General features: G+C 33.4%; 1 protein-coding gene across 1 annotated transcript; it reads right to left on the minus strand.

Moving 5' to 3' along the window:
- Positions 1–1,755: 1,755 nt before the first annotated feature.
- LOC133179294 (uncharacterized) lies at positions 1,756–25,211 on the minus strand. The gene is made up of 9 exons (XM_061314080.1): positions 25,175–25,211; positions 7,191–7,255; positions 6,875–6,997; positions 6,699–6,749; positions 5,564–5,824; positions 5,070–5,180; positions 2,686–2,883; positions 2,278–2,376; positions 1,756–2,117 (listed from the first exon to the last, which is right to left on the minus strand). The coding sequence occupies exons 2-9, from the start codon at positions 7,218–7,220 to the stop codon at positions 2,010–2,012; spliced, it is 981 nt and encodes a 326-aa protein (XP_061170064.1). The 5' UTR covers positions 7,221–7,255; positions 25,175–25,211; the 3' UTR covers positions 1,756–2,009.
- Positions 25,212–25,397: the final 186 nt, after the last annotated feature.

The raw sequence follows: 25,397 nt of genomic DNA on the forward strand, positions 1-25,397 counted from the left end.
TAGGGTTAAGGTAAGAGGAGCCCTTAAGCCTACCCCTAACACCGTAACCCTTAGGCCCAGCCCTGAGCCTTCAACATAACCCCTTCAACCTAATTCTTACCCTCTTTGAATCCTAGCACAACAGCAATACACATGTGAAATATGAAAGCCATAACTCCAACCAATCAAAAGTTATTGGCAAGGTTAAAGCTTTTGCGGACAAACAGACAGGCAGACGGACAAGGCAAAAACTATATGCCCCGAATATTCGATTACGAGGGCATAAATGACATTGCTGTTATTAAGAAGAATTTTTCCCCTACATATTCCTATGTAAAACTTTGATAGCTTATTGTGACTCCCACCTAACCACAGGGGTCATGATTTTAACATGATTTTGCCAGTGGAGGGTTGCAAATTTAGACCCATACTCGGCGACTCAAGGCCATTGAGCAGTGAGGTATCTTTGTCGTGCCAGCACCTACGCGACATGGGACCTCGGTTTATACGGTCTCATCCAAAGGACTGGTTTCCACGTCCCGCAGTGGGATAAGGACCCGCAACGTAAGGATCAAATCCTTACTCCGCGACTCTAAAGCAAACGTTCTAACAACTGCGCCACGCGGGCGACCATATAAATATGGTAAGAAGATTGATAAGAAGATTTCTAAAGTTTTTTTTTGTATATATTTCTATGTAAATCGCCTTGATAGCAGACATTCTAAGTATTTCTTTTCTGCTAGTTAAATTCTCGTGTGACGCCATAGCTATTTTTCTCGTAGTCGGACACTGTAAATATGAAGCGTTTTTATCATGTTTATGTCTTGTTTGACGAGGTTCTGTGCAATATTGAGGTAAGCTTAACCTTTCGATATTGAGACAATTTACACTAAAATGAAGGAGTTCAATCATAAATTTTAGAATAGAAAAAATTGTCAGGTCACTATTTTCGTACTGAATTAACTACGGCTTTCTTAGTTTACCCAATCAGGACAAAGAGCAGACGGTGGGTGTGACAGGTGGAGAGGGGTTGCTAACTCCACCATGGCACCATATCCCTCTCTGACGTTTCGAGAGGTCCATGTTTGCTCTACTTACTTTTCTATTGTATTTATGAACTTTTGAGCTTGATCTTCATATATCATTGATTGATAGACAGAGCAATATTTCTGATATATCTTAATTAAGTCAAGAAATCTGATTTTTGTAACGTGTTAAGGTATGTAGGGCATATTAATTATATAATTTATAAAATATGGGGGTAAAATGGTTGACTAGATTTTTTTCAGCTCAAGGTCCTGCTCCTCTGATGGCCTTTTAAGCAAGAGAAAGATCAAAATACGGAGTTGAATTTTTTGCGTGAATAAATGGGGGTGGGGGGGCATTTAGGAATCTTCTATCCCCTCCCAAAAAAACCCATCAGAACCAAAGTTACTAAGGTAAGCATTTTTGCCTATGGCCCTCTTGTCTACTAGTCTAAAATGAGGTCATGTATTGATGTGGATAAATGATGGTAGAAAATATATATGTAATAATGTAAAAGAATTTAATGCTGAAAAAAAAATAAAAATATATATATATATATATATATATATATATATATAGATATAGATATAGATATAGATATATACATGTATATATATATATATATATATATATATATATATATATATATATATATATATATATATATATATATATATATATATATATATATATATATATATATATATATATATATATATATATATATATATATCTTTGATCTTTGGTTTTTCAATCAAATGTTTTTCTTTCAAACGTTTAAAAACTAGATTTTTTAAAAAAGTATATAACATTTCAAATATAGAACATAGTATAATTTTGATACTGTATAGATTTAAAGGCATATTTTCTCCGTTAGGATCGCATCCCAACATTGATCGCTGTAGTTTGTTGATACGTTGTAGTTTTAAAGCGACAATTTCTCTGGTAGGATCGCATCCTTACATTAATCACAGTGGATTTTTGATATTATGTAGTTTTTAAAGCTATATTTCTTTGTTAGGATCACATCCTATCACTGACGTACAGTTTGCAGTTTTCATACAAATGAAGAGCATCAAAACCATCACAACAGTCAGAAGGACGGCACCAATCTGAAAAGTTAAAGCGAATCAAACATGAACTGAATGTGCCACATAGCACATCATATATCATTAATATATAGCCAATAAAATTGATAAAAAGAGATATTCTGCTTTTTGAAAAACATGCATTCTTTTTCAGGACACTGTTAACTCAAAACGTATTCTATACTTTCAGAATCCCCAAGGTAAATGAACAGGTATCTATCATATCAATCTGATATTCTGTAATGGCCAAGTCGCTCAACATCTTTACTCGTGAGAAACAGTTCTGAAATGTTAAACAAATACCATAACACAATTATTTTACACATAATCGTGTTGCAAGTTTTCTTTCATGCCTATTAAAAATATTGAATTGAAATTCATTACAGAATGGTGTGACACTTTTGAAATATGAAAAAAAGACAATTTTTGCTCAAATTAAAATCTTGATTTTTTTTTAATTCCGTGGTCATATCAATTATTATCGTATCACACTGTCACTCTGCATCAGATTGATTGGTCCAGTACTCTAGGTACAAAGTGTGAGTTTTTATCTAATTATATAGAAAGGTGTAATTTTTGTTATAGTATTTACATCTCTATACGTTCCGGCATTGACAGTAGCATGACAAATGTCTGGCGCTCTATCGTAGTCATCCACTGTATATGCTTTACAACAAGATTTCGGAATTTGAGAATTCGTCAGTTGACAGGAACCGGACGTTGTACACCAGGGGGTCGTGTCAAAATCATTGGTTGTGCTAACGACTTGATTTACAGCACAACAATCATACTGAATTATGCAAAACAAATTCAGTCAATCAATACACAGTACATTTCCTATTCGGTAATTGACAATGAACTTTAATGGATTTACAACTCCTTGAGATTAAATAAATATCATTTAAAGAACAAATTATTGAATGATGATTACTGCTAAAATCTAATTATCAAAAGACACCATTACAGAAAAAATAAAATGAAAAAGGAAATAAAAATTATACGCATAAATATAATGTGAGTCGAGAAATATTGATAGTATAATATCAGTCCTATCATGAAAAAGCAGCTTTGTTTCGCCTATATAACATTTCACTATCAGCATTAACTGTTTTGAAGATACATTTAAATTGATATACATGTAACATACTTCTAAAGGATGTATGACATAAAAAACTTAAAGATCAAAACCAATCTATGCTGAACACTTTGCCAAAAAAAAAAAAATTGAGTTAAGATGAACATGTATTGACATGGATTATTCCTTCCATTATTAATTCGGCAGGCACAGTCTCGTGTTTTTTATTGGAACTGTCAGAATGCTGATAAAATCATACATGTTTTGAAATGAAAAATATTTCTACGTAAAGGTTATAGGTCTCAAATTGTCTATTCTCTGAGACCTTTATAGGTCTCAAATTGTCTATTCTCTGAGAAGAAAAAAACTGTTGGAGGGCCGTTAGGCCCGACAATAGTTCTTTCTTGTCACAGAATGGACAATTTGAGGCCTATAACCTACTTAAAACATTTACTCTACTGTGTTCATAATGTACTCTCATAGAATTGTTTTTCATTCATTGTATTAAGTAAGCATTGTCTAATTATTGGACTGTCTCAGGTAAAGGTTGTTGACAATCAAAAGAAACTTGCATTCATTGTAATTGTAGTGGACGGTTGTTATTTTTAAATAGCTGAATAAAGAATATTTAACCACAAAGCAAGATATTCAAAAACCATTTTCTTGTGATTGCCAATGTTGAAAGCATGTCTTTTTCCGAGGGGAAAGCATATTTCTGATGCAAATCAAATTCAGATATGATGAGCAATCTACTAATAATATAGATGTCATTTTCAGGGGATATTGTGGATTTTGAGCTTAGGATTGTCAAAATAATGACTTTGAACTCAAAGTGGTCGTTTTTTCAATATTTCTCAACTTTTGACCAAGGCTATTCAAGGATGCAGAAAAACAAAGATTACGTAGAAAGATTTCCGTAATTAAATCAAAAATATTTAGATGATTTAGAAGTGGATTTTCGCAGAAATCAGAGAAATATAAATGGACAGAGACTGTGTTCTTTAATTGACAGAGAGAATGTTACACAGTACCCAACGTTTATGTTTTCATGCTTAAGGACATAACGATGTTGGATGATAAAGAAATCAACAAAATTATCAGCTTTTTCATCGCTGAAGTCAGAAACAAATCAGGCAAAGACTATTGATCAAACACCCTTCAATTCTACAAGAAACGCTGTGCTCCTGCAGAAAGTGAGCAAACTTATTCAGAGTTCTAGTAAGAAAGCAGTAGCGATTGTTCTTGCCAGGAAGGCATTAAGAAGGGAGAAGTGGTATCCCCAAGCGTGTTGTTGGTGCAAGCTACATTCCAATAGATTTCGGAGATATTTCCTTCAAATTTAAGTTTTGACATTCATTGTAATTTGGGATATACATTTCATCATTTATTAGAATTAAATAAATGGAGATAACGAACAGTATTCAAGCTCAAAAGTCCATTAAACAATACAAAATAGGAGCAGAGCAAACACGGACCTCCAAAACATCAGAGGTGGGATCAGATGCTATGGAGGAGTGAGCATCCCCTGCCGACCGGTCACATTCGCCGTGTGCTCCTTGTCATGATCGGGAAATAACGGTAAAATGCAATTACGTAGTTTCAGGTTTTGTTTCTGTGACTTGGAATATATATTTCATTATTACATTGTGAAACATGTTGGATTCATTACTTTAAATATTTATATGTGTCTTTGTTGTGTTTTCTTAATCCAATAATGTATCTGTAGCTGTCCAATAAGTTATTAAATACTGTCCATTATTTTTAATAATGGACAGATTTTTTAACTTATTGGACGGTTACAAGTAACTTAAAGGACTGTCTTGGGCCTTTCCAGAAATAGAAAGTATTAAAAGAACAAAAGATGATGTCATAGTAATGTTTTAAATACTGATAATTTTAACCTTGATGAAGATATTGTTCCAACAGTCGGAAATAGTACTGTCGGTAGTTATTACATCCGAGGCATAATTTTGCAGTGAGTCATTCATTGCACTCTTCAGTTTTCCGTAATCCTGTGGATAAAAAAAAGTAAACGAAGTGTCACACTGTACTAATGAATGAGAAATGCCTTTGAGTGTAATACGTTAAAAACACAGGAATATATCATTGGCTCATAAAAAAAGATAAAATATAAGCTTAAAAAGCACATCCACATATTAAGAAATCGTTAAGGTACCGTATTTGTTTTAGTTCTTTTGGAATCAACCAAACTGTTGTTCTGGAGCAATAGTAGAACAGACAACACTAGGGACTGTATGGCAAGCTATGAAAGATGGGACTGTATTAACAATATTTTAAACCGTGATAAAGAAGATTTCATACCACAGTATGAAATAGATAAATAAGTCTTTATCTGCATAGGATAATGGTATAATGATAAATAATTAAAATTTACCATGAAATAAAAAGCTAAATATCCTGTTCTTTGTCTTGCAGGTGGAAGGAACCAAAAAATCAGGCTCAACGTGAGAAATATGAAATCAAGAACAAAAGCTGATATCCCTATTGCCCAGATTCGTTCGATGTTCTCCTTTGAGTTTTCATATTTACATGACACAGTGAAGTTCAGACGTAGTGATTTCACGGCTTCCTGGAGATCACAAGAGTTGCTAGTTTTCGTAATTCCACACCAAGACACCAACAATATTGCGGCAACCTTGACAAAAATTGATTTTATTTATCTATCCAAATAACGGTTGATTAGAAAAAGACAAATAAGAGATGTTACCATTTGGTACATAATCAATAATAATACATATAAGAAACAAGCATTAAGGTACGCTGATACTCAGGTTCTGAAAATCAGCAGTTACGTAATTGAAAATGTTCACAAATATGTCTTTGAATTCACAAAGTTATGTGTATTTACCCATGATATTTCTTCAAAGTTCATCATTAAATTTAATCATATTACATAAGGAAAATCATTAAATCTCAAATACGTTTTCAGAAAACGTGAATTAAAACACCAGCTATGCATTTTAATTTAAAAAATTGATTAACAAATAAATTTTAAGATTAAAACACACTATTGGTATCCAGGCATTCGGAGAAAATTGCATATATTTTTATACTTATATGGTATTTTAGTTCTTCTATTTACTTCAGTTGTTTTATGATACATAAAGTAAAAGCTTGTGCTATCATTGCAAGACAGTACAGATCACTTCTATTTACACATCATGCTAAAAAGCTTGGTATTTTAAGCTAGATTGAAAGAAATGCGATTTCTCTAAAAATGTACTTATTTTCTACATTTATGGGGTACAAATACCACCATTTTACAAGAATATTTCAAAGACTTCAAAGAACCTTGAATCATTTTGAGATGCATGAAATAAAAACTGTATCGTAAAAAAAATTCAATTTCAAGTTTCATTTTGAGACTTGTTTATTTAAATAATAATTTTAAGAGTAATTGTGTTTGACTGAGGAGCGGATATCCTTAAGTTTATTCTCAAATCAGACCACGCCTATGGTGTTAAAAGCTAAACGTTTTTTATCTGCAAAATTTAATATAGAAATTTTACCAGTGTTGCTCCTGTAAGTATCATCAACGTACAATTTGCTTTTTCATGTGCCTAGACAAAAATAGAAATTTGTCATTCAATTCTTATCATATTGAAATAAAATTGTCTCCGTAACAAATAAGTTAGTATTGCTTTAGTTTATCAAAAGTAGAAATGTATTAAAATCGGACAGAAACCTTGGAATGAAAATATTCCTTGTCTTTAATTATTGGTTTTTTGAGATCATCCTCTTGTGGCACTTTATTTTGCTCCTCCTCTTCTTGCTCCGTTTTTGGATTTTCTTTGTCTGTCATTGTTTTCTGAATGCATATATCAACAAATATATAAATTCATTTGCATGTCAATATATATATAAATTTATTTTAATAATTTTTTCTAATTATTCAAAAATAATAACTGAAATTATGGTAGTATAGCAGTATTTCATAAAGAACTAGTATTTTAAAATGTGTAAGAAAGGGTGAGAAACCTAAGACTAAGAATTAAGAGTACCATGTAGTCTTCAGCTTTGGTATTTTTCATTCATCTTTTCCCGACTTTTCTACCCAGTCTTCTTGCTTCAAAAAATCACAACACCGAAATAAACTCTACCTGTTTCATTTTCAATCTTCAGAAGTTTGACAACATATTGCTTAGTTACACATAAATACAAAATCAACATTCTTACTGTGAGTTCAAAAAGCACTAATATTCATTAACGCATTAGCAAAGTTAATTACGACGTCATGATATAACGTAAGTAATTTAATACGGGAAATTAATTTTTTTCATACAAATAGTACAGATATATATTCAGGGAAAAAGTATATATATGATACAAAATATAATTATGTAATATTGGTGATCTGACAAAGTTCCATATCCTACAGATCAGCCATCCAAATATAACATAACACATGTCTTGTGTGAATATTGTCATTTATTAGATGACAATACATCAAATATTATCATTCTATATAATGATAACAAAAACAATCCAAGGGGAGATCCAGACAATACTGACATCACAAGTTGCTTTTATAAAATCCCTGAATATGACAAAGTGATCTCCCCTGTTACATAACTTTACAAGACTTTGACAAAATAAAATACAACATAAAACTTTTCACCAAACTATCCAAAAATGATATTTTAATATATACAAAACAAAAAAGAGCAGAAACAAAAAAGAACAGCAATGATAATAAATACAAGACAAAAACAGCAGTCCTTGGACGTAATCCATACTTTACTTATCTATATTTACATTCATATAAATTTTAGCAATGCTGCTAACAGTTATACAGGTGAAAGATGGGGAAGGAGGGTGGGTAAGTCAACAAAATTCCTCCTTGTTTACACTAAAATTCGTTGAACCGATGCTATCTAAATATCACGTGATACTGCCTTGCAATATGATTGGATAATTGCTCTTTAACTTTAGGATCTAGCTAAAAACACCAAAGGCTTGAAAAACCTAGCATTACATTAATAACCAAGGCAAGAAAATGGGCATACATATCACAAATTACATAAATGTCATTATTTACAATAATGTTGTATTATGTAATATTGGTGATCTGACAAAGTTCCATATCCTACAGATCAGCCATCCAAATATAACATAACACATGTCTTGTGTGAATATTGTCATTTATTAGATGACAATACATCAAATATTATCATTCTATATAATGATAACAAAAACAATCCAAGGGGAGATCCAGACAATACTGACATCACAAGTTGCTTTTATAAAATCCCTGAATATGACAAAGTGATCTCCCCTGTTACATAACTTTACAAGACTTTGACAAAATAAAATACAACATAAAACTTTTCACCAAACTATCCAAAAATGATATTTTAATATATACAAAACAAAAAAGAGCAGCCACCAAAGGCAAACAGAATGTTTGCAACCCCCACTGTAGCATTTAAAACAGGTTTATATCTGTTAATAAAAAGGTTTTCTTTGGTTTCACGTTCTCTTTCTGCAGCATCCCTTCGAAATTTGTAGAAGGGAAAAACGGTAAAATTGGGACTTTTATTCTTGGCATAGTTTCTAATATGGTAACTGACGGGGGGACACTGGTATTTTGGTCTCCTAATTTGCTGTCGGTGTACGGTCATTCTGTGTCTTAAGGTGTATCCTGTCTGTATCCAGTCTGTATAGGTGTCACCTTTCTGTAATCAAACTCAGACAGGAGACACCTTAAGACACAGAATGACCGTACACCGACAGCAAATTAGGGAACCAAATACCAGAAGAAATTAAAACCAAAAACATTTTTGTTTTCCATGCAAATTAGTGCATTTAATTAATAATAGTAGCAGACCGTCAGGAAAGCGCAGTCGGTAGAGCGCTCGCTCTGTGATCGAAAGGTCGTTGGTTCAAACCCCGGCTACTAAACTTAATTGAAAAAATAGGTAGAAACTGTTCCTTCGCCATGCGTTCGACATTTTGGAGTGAAACTGTGGGTCTTTCGGATGAGATCTTTAAAACCAAGGTCCCTTGTCACGACAGATACGCACGATAAAGATCCCTCACTGCTCAAGGGCCCTAAGTGCCAAGTAAAGGTCTACATTTGAAGCCTATCACTTGTGAGTGAGTGAAAAATTCTCGAATGGGACGAGAAACAACATATAATCCATCCATATAGAAAATTGTATAATGATTGATTGTATGTTGTTTGACGTCCCATTCGAGAATTTTTCACTCATATTGAGACGTCACCATGTACCGGTGATGTGCTTCAAATTTTGACCTTTACTAGGCACTCAGGGCCAATGAGCAGTGAGGGATCTTTATCGTGCAAACGCCTGCCATGACACGGGGCCTTGGTTTTTAAGGTCTCATGTGAACGACCCGCAACTTTCACTTCAAAGTGCCGAGCGCATGGCGAAGAAACAGTTGCTACCCATTTTTTATCGACTTAGGTCAGTCGCGGCCGAGATTCGAACTCACGACCTCCCGATCACGGAGCGAGCGCTCTACCGAATGAGCTACCGTGAACGGTTTGTATAAAGATACATCAAACTCTGTAAAAGATATGAGCTCAATCTACGGAATTTTTTATATCAAACAGATAATTTGCACTCTCTCTTTTCTGTATGAAACAGGTATACGCTTGGAATCTCCCTGAAATCATTTTAAATGTTACAAGCAATCAGAAGCTAGTTAATTAAGTTGCAGGACCCATATTGACAACAGAATGAGTAAAAGTGAAAAAAAAAAAACATTTATGACTTTCAAATGTTAATTATGCGAATAGATTTTGTATTTTGGCTTTTTGATTTGGATAACAGAGACTGGTTGACCAGCAGGCACTCCCATTTAAACAGGCAAGAAATCTAGACAGATTTTATGTTTGTTCGTTAAAAGTCTTTTCGAGAATTGTTCACTCAAATTGAGATGTCACCTCTTGCGGATGGAGGACTGGAAATACAGACCTGTATTCGGCACTTAAGAAGTTTGAGCAGTGAGGGATCTTTTTACAAGTGTAAATCAAAACGTTTTTCCAGAGTTTGATATATTTGCATTTGATTACTAAGAGTGAGAGGATATATTAAACTTTGGAAATACATCTTTGTGATCTTAAGATAATATTGAGACGTATTTTTTGAGGCCATCATTTTCCTCTGAATTTTTTTCGGTTTACAATCAACCGATCCTTATTTTTGAAAATTAAAATAAATATGAAAGTAACCTGATTTGTTTTTACTATTATTATTTGTGCCGAACAGATTTGTTTTCTTTTTTATGAAAAAGGAAACAAATTTATTTTTTTTTTAATAAAAGATAAGCTTAATAAGGTACTTATATGTTGTACATTCGCTGCGTCAGCAATATTAAAGACAAAATAAAATAAATTGTAATGAAATAATATACTCCTTCAAAAAAAGAAACGCATATTAGAATTTTAGTGAGTCATTAAAACATTATGGATACTAAGTAAAATGATATATTGATAACAGAGAAATGCGGTAAACAATAGGTCTATAATCAGAATGTCATAATTGTTTAAGACGTTTTCAATCAAAGACAGTTCAAGGTCATTTTAGATCATTATCTTGTATGTCCACCACAGACACCAATGATAGCCTAGAACTTCATCCCAGTGGACGCTCTAGAGGAATACTAACCAAATCTAAATGTAGAGCTTGAGTCAACTGTTGAAGAGTCTGGGGATGCGGGTTTCTTTTAGAGATATGCTTATCCATTTTATGCAATGCATGATCACTGGGGTACAAACTTGGCGGTTTAGATGGTCAAGGCAGAACAAGATGCTGTGGCCTTGCACGGATGCGCTTGTTAAACGAGTTGTATGAAGCTGTGTATTGTCAGAATGAAATAGGCTTCAGAATGCTGCATTATTAGAAAGACACTTTCCCGTAGGACATCTTTAGAGTATCGTCGTCTCGTCAAAGTCCTTCGAATATGAACCAGATCAGTCCTGCTGGTAAACAATACCGTTGTCCACATCATTTCACTACCAACACAAACTCTATAAACCTCCCGAACGCAGTTTTCTACAAATAATGATTGTTACGAAGATGATGCTCTTCCATCAAGATTTGCTGTAGAATTTTGGACTCGAAGCTAAACCAGGCTGTTCAGTGCTGTTGCTGTGGTCATATTCTATTGACCTGACACTTTTGAAGTCGATATTTGACTGTTGTCGGGTCAGAACAATGTTATGAATAACTCCTCCAGCTCTAAATCCAGGAAGAAGTAGTCAATTGCAAATGGTCTCTTTTGATATTCTGTGCAGTTCAGGGATAGCTAATGCTGTAGACGACGTCATTGTGGAAAGTTGATGAAGATTATGCAAACCAATGAAGCGATCCTGTGATGCTGATGTCAAGCATGGTCTGCCATACCTTTGGCGATCATTTGCAGTAACATACTGTTGGTATCTGTTTTATAGGTGAGATATGGTGCTTTGAGCCACATTAAAACCTGTTGCAACAGTAGACTGTGGTACACCAGATTTCGGTCGCCCAATTTACCGGTACTTTTTGCCATATGTGTCATTCAGATTCAGCATTTTAAAATAACGTCAAAAAATCGAGAAGCCGTGCATTTGATAGACCTTTTGTATCCGAATGATATGGATCATAAATCAACAACAGAAAATTGTTAAAAAGACAAAATTTTAGCATTTTGCAAAATTAGGTCTTTTTGTCTGTGACTTTCGTAGAATGGCTGTCAAGTTGGCAACAGATTTTAAAAAATTTGAATTTTATTTGAAAAAATCATATTCCCTTAAAAATATGTATAGCAAAAAGTATTTGATATTATTCAGCGTATTATTCCTATCATGCGTTTCTTTTTTTTTTAAGAGTATATTAACAAAAACCATTGAAATATTTTTCCATTGCACAAATCATGTTGTAATATCAGAATCACAAGTTGATTGCATCTTGCTTTAATATCCTTAAAACAATGAGTAACTTGATACATTTCGGCACCTTGTTATGGGGATTGACATTCTTTTAAAGTTGCCATACCCCAATTAATATATTATGTCAGAAAGTCTACATCTTTGTGTTTTAATAAACTGTGATTAATGGACTGCATGTGAAACATCGATCAGCAAATGTACAAAGAAGGCATTATCTCAAGAATAAGCAGTAACAATCCTTGCTTATATCATTTAGTACTACTTATCACATATATTATTGCGGTTTTAAGTCCTATTGAGTAAATAAGTTTTGTTCAAATATTGGTGAAATTTATTATAACTAGGGAGTAAAGCAAGCCCTCTATCCTAGAAACAAAGATAAATATTTAAGTGAATGCTGAATCATTGTTTAAAGTACAGTGTGCATTCACAAAGAAAAGATATTTGATTGGTTGAATATATTATGTAAATACTGCATGTAGTTGAGGGTTACACCTCAACTACTTACAGTATTTATGATACTGAATGTTTTATCCAAATACAAATAACAGATAATGACGCGCATACAATCTTAATGTAATAATTACTCAAGACTTTTACAGTGATAGACAGTTAAAGGTTATTAAAGATCAATATCTTGTATGCCCCCCACAGACACCAATGATAGTCTAAGCTTCATCTCAGTGGACGCAAATGAGTGTGTAAAAACTATATGGGAATGCTATCCCACTCAATGTAGACCATGGGTCAACTGTTGCAGAGTCTTGGGATGCGGTTGTCTTTTGCAGATATGACTATCCATTTTGTCCGATGCATGCCTAATGTGGGTTTGATTAGCAAAGGCAGAACAATAAATGCTCTTGTCAAACGAGCATTGTTTTTATGAGAATGAAATACGGCTTCTCGATGCTGCATTATTGGGGGCCATATTCTGTTGGTCTGATGAAGATTGCGCAAACCAATGAAGCGATCCTATGCATCTGATGTCACGCATGGTCTGCCATATTTTTGGAGATCATTTGTTGTAACATCCCGTTGGTATCTGTTTTATGGGTGATTATATGGTACTTATATATGGTATATGGATTAAAATCTCTTGCAACTGTAGATTGTGATAAATATGCTTGCAGTCGCCTAATTTCCCTTTTTTGCGATATGCATCATTCAGATACAGAATTTTTAAATAGCGTCAATTTTAAAATATACCAGAATCAGAAAATCGAGAACCCAAGCTTTTGATAGACCTTTTGTAGCTGAAATATATGGATCAGAAACCAACAAAAGAAAAGCTTTTAAAAGGCGAAAATGTTATCATTTTGCAAAACCGGGTCTTTTGTCTGTAACTTTTGTAGAATGGCTGTCTAGTTAGCAATAGAGTTAAAACAATAATGAATTTTACTCAGATGAATCATATTCTCTAAAAAACATTTGTATTACAAAACTGTTTATTATTAGTAAGCGTATCATTCCTGTTACGAGTTACTTTCTTTCTTTCTTTCTTTATTTTTTAACAGTATATGTACATTATTAATTCAACTGTTATGAACAGTTCCTTAGTGCGGTTGTTTGTTTGTTTAAAATCGGTTTGATAAATTATAACTGTCATGTGTCAACAATTCCTACCTGGTTTGTGTTTGAGATAGGAGTGCAGGTGATAAAGCTGAACCTAGTTAAGATGTTGTTAATGTATCACTTAGTATATGCTACAAAAATAAAACAATTTTAAGCGATCCTCTTTGTGACATATAAATGTCATTAGTTTTTTGTTTTTTTGTTTTGGCGGCATCTCTTTCTTTCTTACGAAAGCCGGATAGGCTCATTTTTGACAAGACAAGAAAATATTTAACTCGTTATAATGAGATAATTATCTCGTAATAACGAGTTAGTATATCGTTATAACGAGTTAATATCTCGTTATAACAAGTTAGTATCTCGTCATAACGAGTTAGTTATCTCGTTATAACGAGATATAATATCTCGTTATAACGAGTTAGTATCTCGATATAACGAGTTATAGTTATCTCTTTATAACAAGTTAGTATCTCGTTATAACGAGTTAGTATCTCGATCGTTATAACGAGTAAGTTATCTCGTAATAACGAGTTAGTTATCTCATTATAACGAGTTAGTTATCTCGTTATAACGAGATAATTATCTCGTTATAACGAGTTAGTTATCTCGTTATAACGAGTTAGTTATATCGTTATAACGAGTTAGTTATCTCGTTATATTATATAACTTTGTGAAATCCGGTAATCTGATTGGTCAATACGAAGTCATTATTTTTTGATAATGACCGCTGAAAGCGAATATTGACTCGCTCAAGCTGTCTCGTTTTCACTTTCGCTTCGGTCAAATATGGCGACGAAAGATACGAAAGCTCGCAAGTTTGCGAGTTGAAGTGAGGAAGAATTAAAAGATTTAGTGAAGACCTTTGAGGTTGAGAATACAAAACGATTAACAAGGATATCTGTTAACACTTTTCGGGAATACTTAATTACTATTCAAATCAGTGCAGAATTTGAACTCCTAACGTGTGAACAACTTGATTGTCTGTTGGGGAGATTTAATGTTGAACTTCGGAATAACAAAGGGGAAATGTACAATAAAAACACTCTCTTATCATATAGTCAGGGTATACAGAGATTTTTGCAGTCTATTCGACCAGACGTTGACATTATCAAGGGACAACTATTCCGAGAGTCAAACAAGTTTTTTAAAGGTACATGTAGGACTCCCGATTTTCAGAAATACTATCAGCTTATATTAATGTCACGAATTATCTAGTCATTGAGCATACTTCTTTTGGTATTTGTTTATGAGGTATACATGTATTTAGAGGATTGAAGATTTTATTTATTTTTAAACAAAAATAGGGATGACGATGGAATTGAAGAGACAGGGGCAGGCCACCACCCTCCAATATCTGATGCTGACCTGATAAAAATGTATGACTACCTTTCAAGCTCTGACTGGGCCCAGGTGTTGCAAGATATGTGATATCTAGTCTTAATTTGTTTGTTATTCATGTTGTGATAGATTTACAATTATTGTTATTGTTAATTTATATTATGATTTTTGTTATACATTTTGAGGACTGTCGCTCAATGAAAGGAAACTCTGGTTGTTAGTTTTGGAAGTAAAATTCAATAAATTCTGAATCATTTTCATTAAACTTATTTATGGTTTACAACAACAGCATATCATTATCTCTGTAAACATTAGGAAGATATACATTGTACTTATAAATTTGGGAAATTATATAATATAATAAATATGGACTCAATGAAGGTCAATATGCATTTATAATGACCCAGGATGACAGATATTGACCTCAGATACATGGAGAATATCGACCTCGGGCTAGCGCTATACTTATCAAAATATGATTATTGACAGCGAGATAGTTCAAGATTTAATCATAAATAAACCCCAGAGCAAATCAAATTTTCAACCATTTATCAATTGTTCAAGTTAAATTTGACTGATAATTACTAGCTAAAAAGTCAATGGCATTAAAAACTACAGCAATTTTTATTCCTATATTGCTATTTAATCTCAAAATAAAGAGAAAACTATCTCGTTATAACGAGATAACTAGCTCGTTATAACAGCATCTATATGAATATAATATAGATGCCTTTATCTTATGGGGAAATTTTTTGCTCGAGTTCGGCGTACAAAATCGGGTTCGGTATACGCATCCTTTTTTACATGCGCTTCGAACTGAAAGGTAGCATAATTTTAAGCTCTTGAAAATTTCCAAAAAATAATCTCAATCCTGCTTTATTTTTCTAAAAACTTGTTTGAAAGGATAATTTTAGAAACATTGGTGATGTTTGTTTACATCGATGGCTTAGTTTAGCTGTATTTAAAGGGTGATTTTCGTGGGATTGAAATCGTTAAGAAAATTCGAATAAACGCGGCTTGTACACTTTAAATCTTTTATATATTTTGTAGAAAATTTTAGTGTAAATTTAAAATGTAATTTTTGCTATTGTTATTTTGTTTGTGATATCACAATGCCACGGGTCAAATCCAAGAGGACCAAGGATACGACATTGCGAAGGCAAGCAACCAAGCCAAGACCTAAACAACCCAAAGTCACCCCAGCAGAGGTTGAAAAGGAGTCTGAGATGGTTTCAGTTGTCCTTGAACAACTCAACAAAAATAGCGAGACTGTTGGTTTTCAAAGCCCTACAATGACAGTTGCAGGTGTGCAATCTTCTGCGGCATCACCCCCCTGTACCTCAGAGTCGGTTATTCAGAATGCCATGGGTGAATCACAAGGTACACCTCAAATGCTTCAAAGTATTACACATCAGCTGGCAGTTAATGTGTCACAAAATATTAAATCAAAAATAATAAGTTCAGCTTATGTAGATCTTGCTTTGCTGCTTCACAATACTAATGCTGTACCCTCAGAAAAATCTATCTACATTAATGAAAAGGGGGAACTCGTCACAAGGGAAACTAATAAACCATCTGTCAAAATTGATAACATTGAAAAATGGACGGATGCCTTTATTATATATAGCAGCATCTACTCCGCAGTTCACCTTGATTCAGTTCAAGGGTTATTCAAATACATGCATGATGTTAGGTTGGGAGCATCAAGGGTTGGGGGTCTTGGTTTCAAAAAATATGACGAGCAATTTCGTCTTTGTCGTAGCCTTAATCCAGCAATTCCATGGGGAAATGTAGACAATGAATTGTGGCTTATTTACATGTGCCCAACAAATGCATTTCAAACCCCAAGCACAGTCCCCTCTCTGTCAACATACACATGTTTTGATTACAATTATAAAGGGATTTGTGTGCGCCCAATATGTTCCTATAGCCATGTGTGCATCAAATGTCGAAGTAACCATCCAGTTTCACAGTGCCCTCGGGCATCATCTTACCCTCAAGCTCAAATTCAATCAGGCAATTATGGGAATAACTATGGTCAGGTAAATACCAAAATTCCTTCCTTATCATCAGTTGCTCCTATTCGTTTTCGCCCCCGTGGACCACAGGCACAAATCCCCAGATCAAAGCTTCCAAGGCATAACTTGCCCATATTCCTCATTACTCATATTCCGCCAGACCTATGGGAATTGGGAAAAACACCAATTAATGTAGACAGGTTAATTGAAAGTCTTGAAACATACCCAAATAAAATTGCAGCACTTGAATTAAAACAGGGATTTTATGAGGGATTTAGATTACATTACAATGGTCCAAGGATTCGTTGTATGTCAAAAAATTTAACATCAGCCTCTGATCATCATGAGGAATTGTTGGATAAAGTTAGGAAAGAGGTAGAGATGGGTAGGATTATGGGTCCTTTTCTTAATATTCCATTAGCTAATCTCCATATTTCACCTGTAGGAATAGTACCAAAGTCAGATGGGGGTGGCGTATGATCATGCACCTTTCATATCCAAAGTTCAAAAGCATAAATCACTTCATAGACCCAGATTTATGTTCTGTCCATTACTCATCATTTGACAATGTGGTTGAAATGATAGCTAATCTTGGGAAAGGGGCCTTGCTTGGTAAAGTAGACATCAAAAGTGCTTTTAGACTTATTCCTGTAAACCCAAGTGATTTTGATTTGTTGGGCTTTTCAATTGATTCCTTATTTTACATAGATAAGTGTTTACCTATGGGGTGCTCAATAAGTTGCAAAATTTGGGAAACTTTTGCCACATTTCTGCATTGGTTAACGAAAGTTCGGTCAGGGTTAGATTCATTGGATCACTATCTTGATGATTTTATTTTTGCTGGAAGGTTAGGAACAAACAATTGTCAAAAACTAATGTCAGAGTTTATAAATATGTGTACTGAGCTCGGTATTCCATTAGCAGAGGATAAGACCATTGGCCCTGTTTCTGTACTTACATTTCTAGGATTAGAGATTGATACCATTAATATGTTGATTAGGATCCCTCAGGCAAAAGTTGATATTCTGAAACAAATTATACATGACTTTTTGGCAAGAAAATCAGTTTTATTGAAAGAACTAGAATCATTAGTAGGAATGTTAAATTTCTTTGGAAAAGCAATAAGGTCCAGTAGGGCATTCTATCGTAGGTTTTACGATGCTATGAGTGGTGCCTCAGAAGCTCATCATCATGTAAGGTTATCAGTTGAGTTGAAGGAGGATTTATATATGCGGTCTAAGTTTTTAGAGGAGTTCAATGGGATTTCCTATTTTCCAGATAAAGAGTGGATAAGTTCAGATGTACTAAAATTATATACAGATAGTGCAGGAAGTGCAGAGCTTGGATGTGGTGCATATTTTCAGGGTAAATGGGTGTTTTTTCAGTGGCCATTAGCATGGCAAAGGACTGATATTCTTAGGGATATGACATTTCTAGAGCTAGTTCCCCTAGTATTAGCAATTAGTTTATGGGGTCATGACCTTAAGTGCAAAAAGGTTTTGTTTCACATTGACAATCTTGCTTTAGTCAGAATAGTAAACAAACAAACTTCCAAGTCCAAGAGAGTAATGAAGCTAGTTAGGCAATTGGTATTAATGCTTATGGAATGTAATTGTATTTTTAAAGCCAAACACATTATTAGTAGTAATAATAGTATTGCTGATTCTATTTCTCGCAAGCAGTGGTGGCGGTTCAGGGAATTGGCCCCAGAAGCAAAGGAAAGTCCAGAACCCATTCCAACCAATTTTCTTCATTTGATTTGCAGTTGCAAGTAGAAAAACTATTGGATGCCTCCTTATCAAAGAATACAAAGCTAGCATACGATACTGGAATAACTGCATTTCAAAAATTTAGGGATGAATTTAGCTTTTCAAATATTTGGCCTCCACCCCCAGAGCATGTTGTTCAATTTATAGCACATTTATCTCTGAAAAAGTTTACTTCATCAACTGCTAGATTGTATCTATCAGCAATAAGTTTTGAGTGCAAGTCCAGAGGTCTAGTTGATATCACAAAGAATTTTTTGGTTTGTAAGATGTTAGAAGGCATGAAGAGATTATCAGTTAAGAAAGATCCAAGACTTCCAATTACCCCTTCTGTACTGTGTAAAATAATTCACATATTACCATCAGTCTGTACAAATTTGTATGAGTCTCGTCTCTTTCAAGCGGCATACATGTTAGCATTTTTTGGGTTTTTGAGAGTTGGGGAATTAACACTGTCAAAGGGAAATAGTTTTGATACTATCATTCATAGGTCAGACATTAACTTTGATTGTGACAATTCTAAAATGTATTTGACCATAAGACATTCCAAAAATGACCAGTATGGGAAAGGGGTTACCATTTGCATTGAAAAAACTGGTACTCTCCAGTGCCCAGTTAGGTACATGCTAGAGTTTCTGTCTATAAGACCTGCAGTCAATGGGCCATTATTCTGCCATCTTGACCATTGTCCTCTAACCAGATATCAATTTACAGCAGTTTTACATAAAGCAATAAATCTTCTTGGGTTTCAGAGCTGTAGCTATAAAGCCCATTCTTTTAGAATCGGGGCTGCAACTACTGCTTACAAACAAGGGTGTGATCCAGATTATATTAGGGAGGCAGGTAGATGGAAGTCACAAGTTTACAAGTCTTATATTCGCTGCCCTATTAAGAAATTATGTTTGTAAAATTTATGCTTTACAGGTCATTCTACTGTTTGGTGTGTTGGGTCATCTATAGTTAAGCATGCCTTTCAAGCCGCCTTGCTTAGGACAGGAGGGGTTCACTTAGGATTGGAAAGGTTAGGGATGGATATCTGGTGGCAAGGCTACTCAGGTTTAAAGTTAATTAATTTAAAGAAAAAAGTACTGTTATTAGCCAAATATGAAGATTATCCCGACTTCTTGCTCATTCACTGTGGGGGGAACGATTTGGGGGAACCAGATTTACCTTTGTTTAAGCTTATTACAATAATGAAAGAAGATATAGAAAAATTATCGCAGCTCCTCCCCAATACAAGACTTGTTTGGTCCCAAATTTTGCCACGCCTTACATACAGACACTCGTTAGACAATTCTGCCATGGAACGGGCGCGTGTACGATTGAATAGGGCAGCTGCTTGTCAGGTACTTCATCTAGGAGGGGCTTATATCAAGCACCCAGATCTCATTAGGAACATAGAGTGTTTTTTGGCTAGTGATAAGGTGCACCTAAATCCGTTAGGCAATTCTGTATTCTTAAACAACATACAGGGGGGTCTTGAATATTTTAACAGTGGGTGTGGGTCAGTATTTCCTGACACCCACTGTTAAGAGGGGTGGTTACCATTACATGTTGGTCGTGGGTCAGTTGAATGGGGCTCCCCATGTGTGGGGTGACCTTAAACTTTTAAGTTTTAGGTCATGTGGCATTTGCGCCCATCCATTCAACTGATGTTTCAACCTTGTGCATCTGACTGTGTATGATATTTTGAAGACATTGAACTGTGAACATTGGCTTGATATTTTATAATGTAAATACATTAACAATTTATTTCATTGTTCGCGGTCAACCCGGAACAAACAAATGCTGCTTGATTGTGCTGCTTATTTTATGCTTGTTGTTGCTATATTTGAATTTATTCAAAACTTTTTTATAATTAAAAAACATTAATAAGCTTAAAGGTAAATGACTGTTTGCGGTAAACCTGGAACAGCCAAATAATTGATTTGCTTTGTATTATGTTGTTGCTTGAATTTTGGGTCTGCCCTGCTTGGCGACCCTTTGCTGCTTATACATGTATATTATGCCACGACCAACAACGCCAAACAATAAATGTTTAAATATAAATATTACTGTTTTTCATTTCCTCTATATAGATAACGAGATACTAACTCGTTATAACGAGTTAGCTATCTCGTAATTATCTCGTTATAACGAGATACTTACTCGTTATAACGAGATAATTATCTCGTTATAACGAGATAATTATCTCGTTATAACGAGATACTAACTCGTTATAGCGAGATAGCTAACTCGTTATGACGAGATACTAACTCATTATAACGAGATAGTTAACTCGTTATAACGAGATACCAACTCGTTATAATGAGATAACTATCTCGTTTTAACGAGTTAATTATTTTTTATCTTGTCAAAAATGAGGCTATCCGGCTTTCGTACTTTCTTCCTTTTTTTTCTCTTGTTTCATTCTTTTTACACAAATCCAAAACGACAGTTTAAGGGAAAGATTTTATGTAAGGAAAATCGATCTGATTTAGAACCTCCTATATACTGCTTACAGACTTCACTCCACTCCACTCTAGTCCACTCCACTCCACTCAGCATTTTATCCCAGACAGTTATCTCGGCATTTTACATCCTTAATCACAACTGATTAATAAAATAAAACTGCTTAAGGAGGTTGGATCCTGACATCAAAAGTAATGAGAATTTTTTATCAAGTATATTTTTAGAATTTATACACATAGCTTAATTAAAAATCAAAACAAAAAACTGGGGTCAATGCGCTTCTTTTGGCGCTACAGAGCATTGAGTTTGACCTTTTTGCACTGTAAAAACGTCTTACACATAAATCAATTTTTAAAGTTTTTCCTCCGATATTTTTATTCAAATAAGTTATGGGAACAAACACAGTTTTATTTCATCTTGAATAGACCCATTAAAATTTTTGACAACGAAAAAATTTTTTAAATTACTCTGCACGTTCAATTATTTGACCTTTTTGCACTCAAAAAATTTCATTTTGCTAGCATTACAAATTTAACAAGCAAAAAACTCATTTAAAAGTAATGACATTTTACTGAATTTAAGAAGAATGACTAAAAGTATCTTGTATATTCAGAAAAGAAAGTTAAAAGTGGGGGTCAGTGATGTTAATTTTTAGATATTACTAAAATAGTGCTAATTTTGAGCTTAAATTAGGGCTATTTTTTCTCTTGATTTTCACAATATATTTGATTTATTTATCAAATATGATGATTGAATTCATGACAGTTTATTAAATATATAATTTAGGACCAGTATAAATCAGTTCACTGCTCAAAATAATTCTGTGTGCAGACTGCATGTAAAAATAGGAATCCAAACTTAACATACTTTAAATACTTCGAAAGAGAAAAAATGATCATTTTCTTCTAAAAAACCTTCCGCCACAAAATATAGTTCCTCACTTAATGCTTTTAGTAGGGGATTTAATCATGGAGTTTTAACTGAATATAGTTTATTTGGCATTGTAGAATCCAAATTTATTGTAAGAATTAAAACATTACGCAGATTTTTTTTAAATATAGGTTGAAATAAAAATCTGCTCAAAAGCTCAGGAGCGAACCTCGTTAAGGTGATTCGAACCTGTCGTGAAAGTAATTGGAAAATTAAAAGATAGGTACCCTCAGATAGAAGACAAGTTTGTGGTTTAGGAATCATCAAATTTGATATATGCTAATGTGTTCGTTTCCATGGCAACAACCTTTGAATATGCCCTTGTTTAAAAATGTAAAAGCTGTGAAAAAATCCCATTGCCATTAAAGAAAATAACAAAAAACTCACAAATTATTATCAGAATTTATTTACTTGGAAATATATAATAGGGTTGCAGATTAACTTCATTTTGTCATTCTTTATACATAGATATAACATTCAAACAGCACTCTATGGCAGTCTGAATTTCCTCTGTCTTCTTAAAAATTGCTCATTTTTTCTTAACCTTGACAACAAAAACGGTTATAAAATCGCACTAAAAGTAATTGGATATTTATTTTTTTTAACTCCATTTTAAAAAAGAGATGTATAGCTAAGTAACAAAGGGGAATAATTGGTATGTTCATGAGTCAGATAAAAAGATATGTTAATCCGAATTTTCTCCGACCTTTTTTAAAAAATTACCCTGAAGCACATATATCTGCAGTGGAGGCTACAAAATCAATCAGAGGTAATAAATTTTCCATTCAATTAGTGAATTATATTCAAAACAAACTTGAAATCAAAATTTTGAAGGACAATTAATGTAAAATTTGAAGAATTTTGAAACTTGCATTCTGAATTTCCTATGTTTTTTTTTCAAAACTTGAACTTTCAAATTGATTGTTGGTGAATAAAACAGATCATCTAATATCATGATATATATATTTTTATAATTTTTTTAAGGTGTGATATGTATACCTAAATAAGAAAATAATCCTGGCATATATACACAGTTAAGGTGAAAAAAAAGTGCACATTTATCATCTGAATTTCCTCTGACTTTTTTAAAATAACAAACATATGATGTACAATATTCGTCTAAAGGAGATGGGTGAACATGACGAGCGATAAGCCTATAGTGTGACAAACATGAAGATGAAAAATTAAATTTCAATTATATAAAAATTTTCCTTGATATTTCGTCTAACATTAAAATATACTTTATGTAAAATCACTACAATTTGCAAAAATCCCCTAAAGAGTGAAATTATTTGCCTGTGAAATATTAGACACACACCAAAGCGAGCAAAAAGAGTCATTTTCTCATACTATAACACTATTTTTCAATATGAGTGGGCCTTCGCTCCACCTTTTTGAAAGTTAATCCTCAAAGTTTGCATAAAAATATACATTTTTTGGTTATCAAAAATATGGAGCAATGACCCACTATACCTTAAAAATATACTTTTATGACATAACATTCGTATCTTTTCGAGAAATACTTGAAGTCCATTAAGTCAAGGTTCATATCACAAACATGATTTAAATGCCACTCTTCATCAGGACTTGTGTAGTCTAGTGGTTAGCGTGCTAGTCTCAAAAGAAAATGAAACTCAGGGTTTTTATTGCTAGGATTCGAACCCCAGAAATACCACATTAATTTTTTTTTTAATAAAAGAATAAATTTTGCCGAGAAAATTGTCCTCAGAAAAGTTTTGTTCATCATAATTTCATGAATTTCAATAATGAGACAATAATAATTGTCAAAATTCACAAACTGAACATGATTTATGTATATCTGAAGCTCTAGGCTTTCTGCACGCTATGTTCGCCCATCTCCTTACAAAAAAAAAAAAAAAAAAAAAAAAATCCCTGTGACCAATCTTTCCTAAAATTCAAAATATGTAGGAATATGGAACGTAAATTCTCTAAATATTATAAACATGGGACCCATTTTATAAGTCATTGACAAATATGCATTTTTGTGATACAGTGTAGGAAATCTCAGCTGTGTAAATAAATTAAATATTGTTTGAAAAACACAAGTACACTGTACAAAATATGGCAACTAGTATCACAATCAGAACTCACTGATGTCATTGTGACGTCTCAATCAAAATGGGTTTTGTTTTGTTTATTGTCGAAAAGATAACACAGATGTATAGTGTACACTGTTCATATAGTTATTTCTGCATTATTCAAGATAACCTTTCATAATGATATCTACAAATTTCGTATACTAAAAAGGGACACATCATATAACATTACCACTAAAAAGATTCTGCTGTACTGTCTTTTTCTATACATACATGTAAATGTACTTACGTGAAAATCATGATGAACATCGTGATCTTGTACCCAGAAATGAAATCGTCTGGATAGTTGCTTTAAGATACCAAACAGAATATATTCATATACTTCTTGCATATAAGTACAACCGAATATACAATGTTTTTTCTCTGAAAATGTAAGTGACCGTCTTTTTATCAACATGGCGACGGAAAACGGCGTGGGTATGTCGTAAATCTAATGTCGGAAGAACTTTCAAAAAGCCAATTTTAATAAATAACATGAATATTTTAATGAAAATTACTTTTATTTGACTATCAAATTGTTGTTTACGACCCTATAAATTAGTTCTATAACAAACGAGTCGTCATTATTAGTGTCACGACATCAGCCTATCTTCAGCAGTTCGAGTTGCGCGGTAGATTTGAATTCGTCAGGTTCGAATCACCTTAAACAACGTTATCATTTATAAAACGGTAAATACTTCTTCCCTTGAAAACAAATATTCCTATTTTGATTAGACAAGAAGTAGTTGTTTCTCATATTAAGATAACAAATATTTTGGGTGTGGTCCTTTAAATATAACTCATTGTACAAATACAATGTATTTGCAGAGGTATAGAAATAAAACAAAGTTTGTACATTTTTGTGATAAAAATGAAAAACAGCCACTTTTCTTTGAGAGATTACTGGTGAAATCTTACCTGTGTTTCTTAAGCGTTTCTTACCTGTAATATACAACATATGGAAGATCCCTGTAATTTCACTTCATAAATTATTGATCCGGTGATGCAATGCAGATGGTGCACATATTTCAATTTCTACTGATGCAAAAATCGATGAATACTTTATAATAACCAAAAAGGACGTGCACGTTTTTCAAATTGATGATAGAACATATAAGGGCTAAATATATGCTAGTATTTG

The sequence above is a fragment of the Saccostrea echinata genome, unplaced genomic scaffold (genome assembly GCF_033153115.1).
Source record: "Saccostrea echinata isolate AGI-Se365-2 ecotype Australia unplaced genomic scaffold, CSIRO_AGI_Sech_v1 ptg000004l, whole genome shotgun sequence".
Lineage (NCBI taxonomy): Eukaryota > Metazoa > Mollusca > Bivalvia > Ostreida > Ostreidae > Saccostrea > Saccostrea echinata.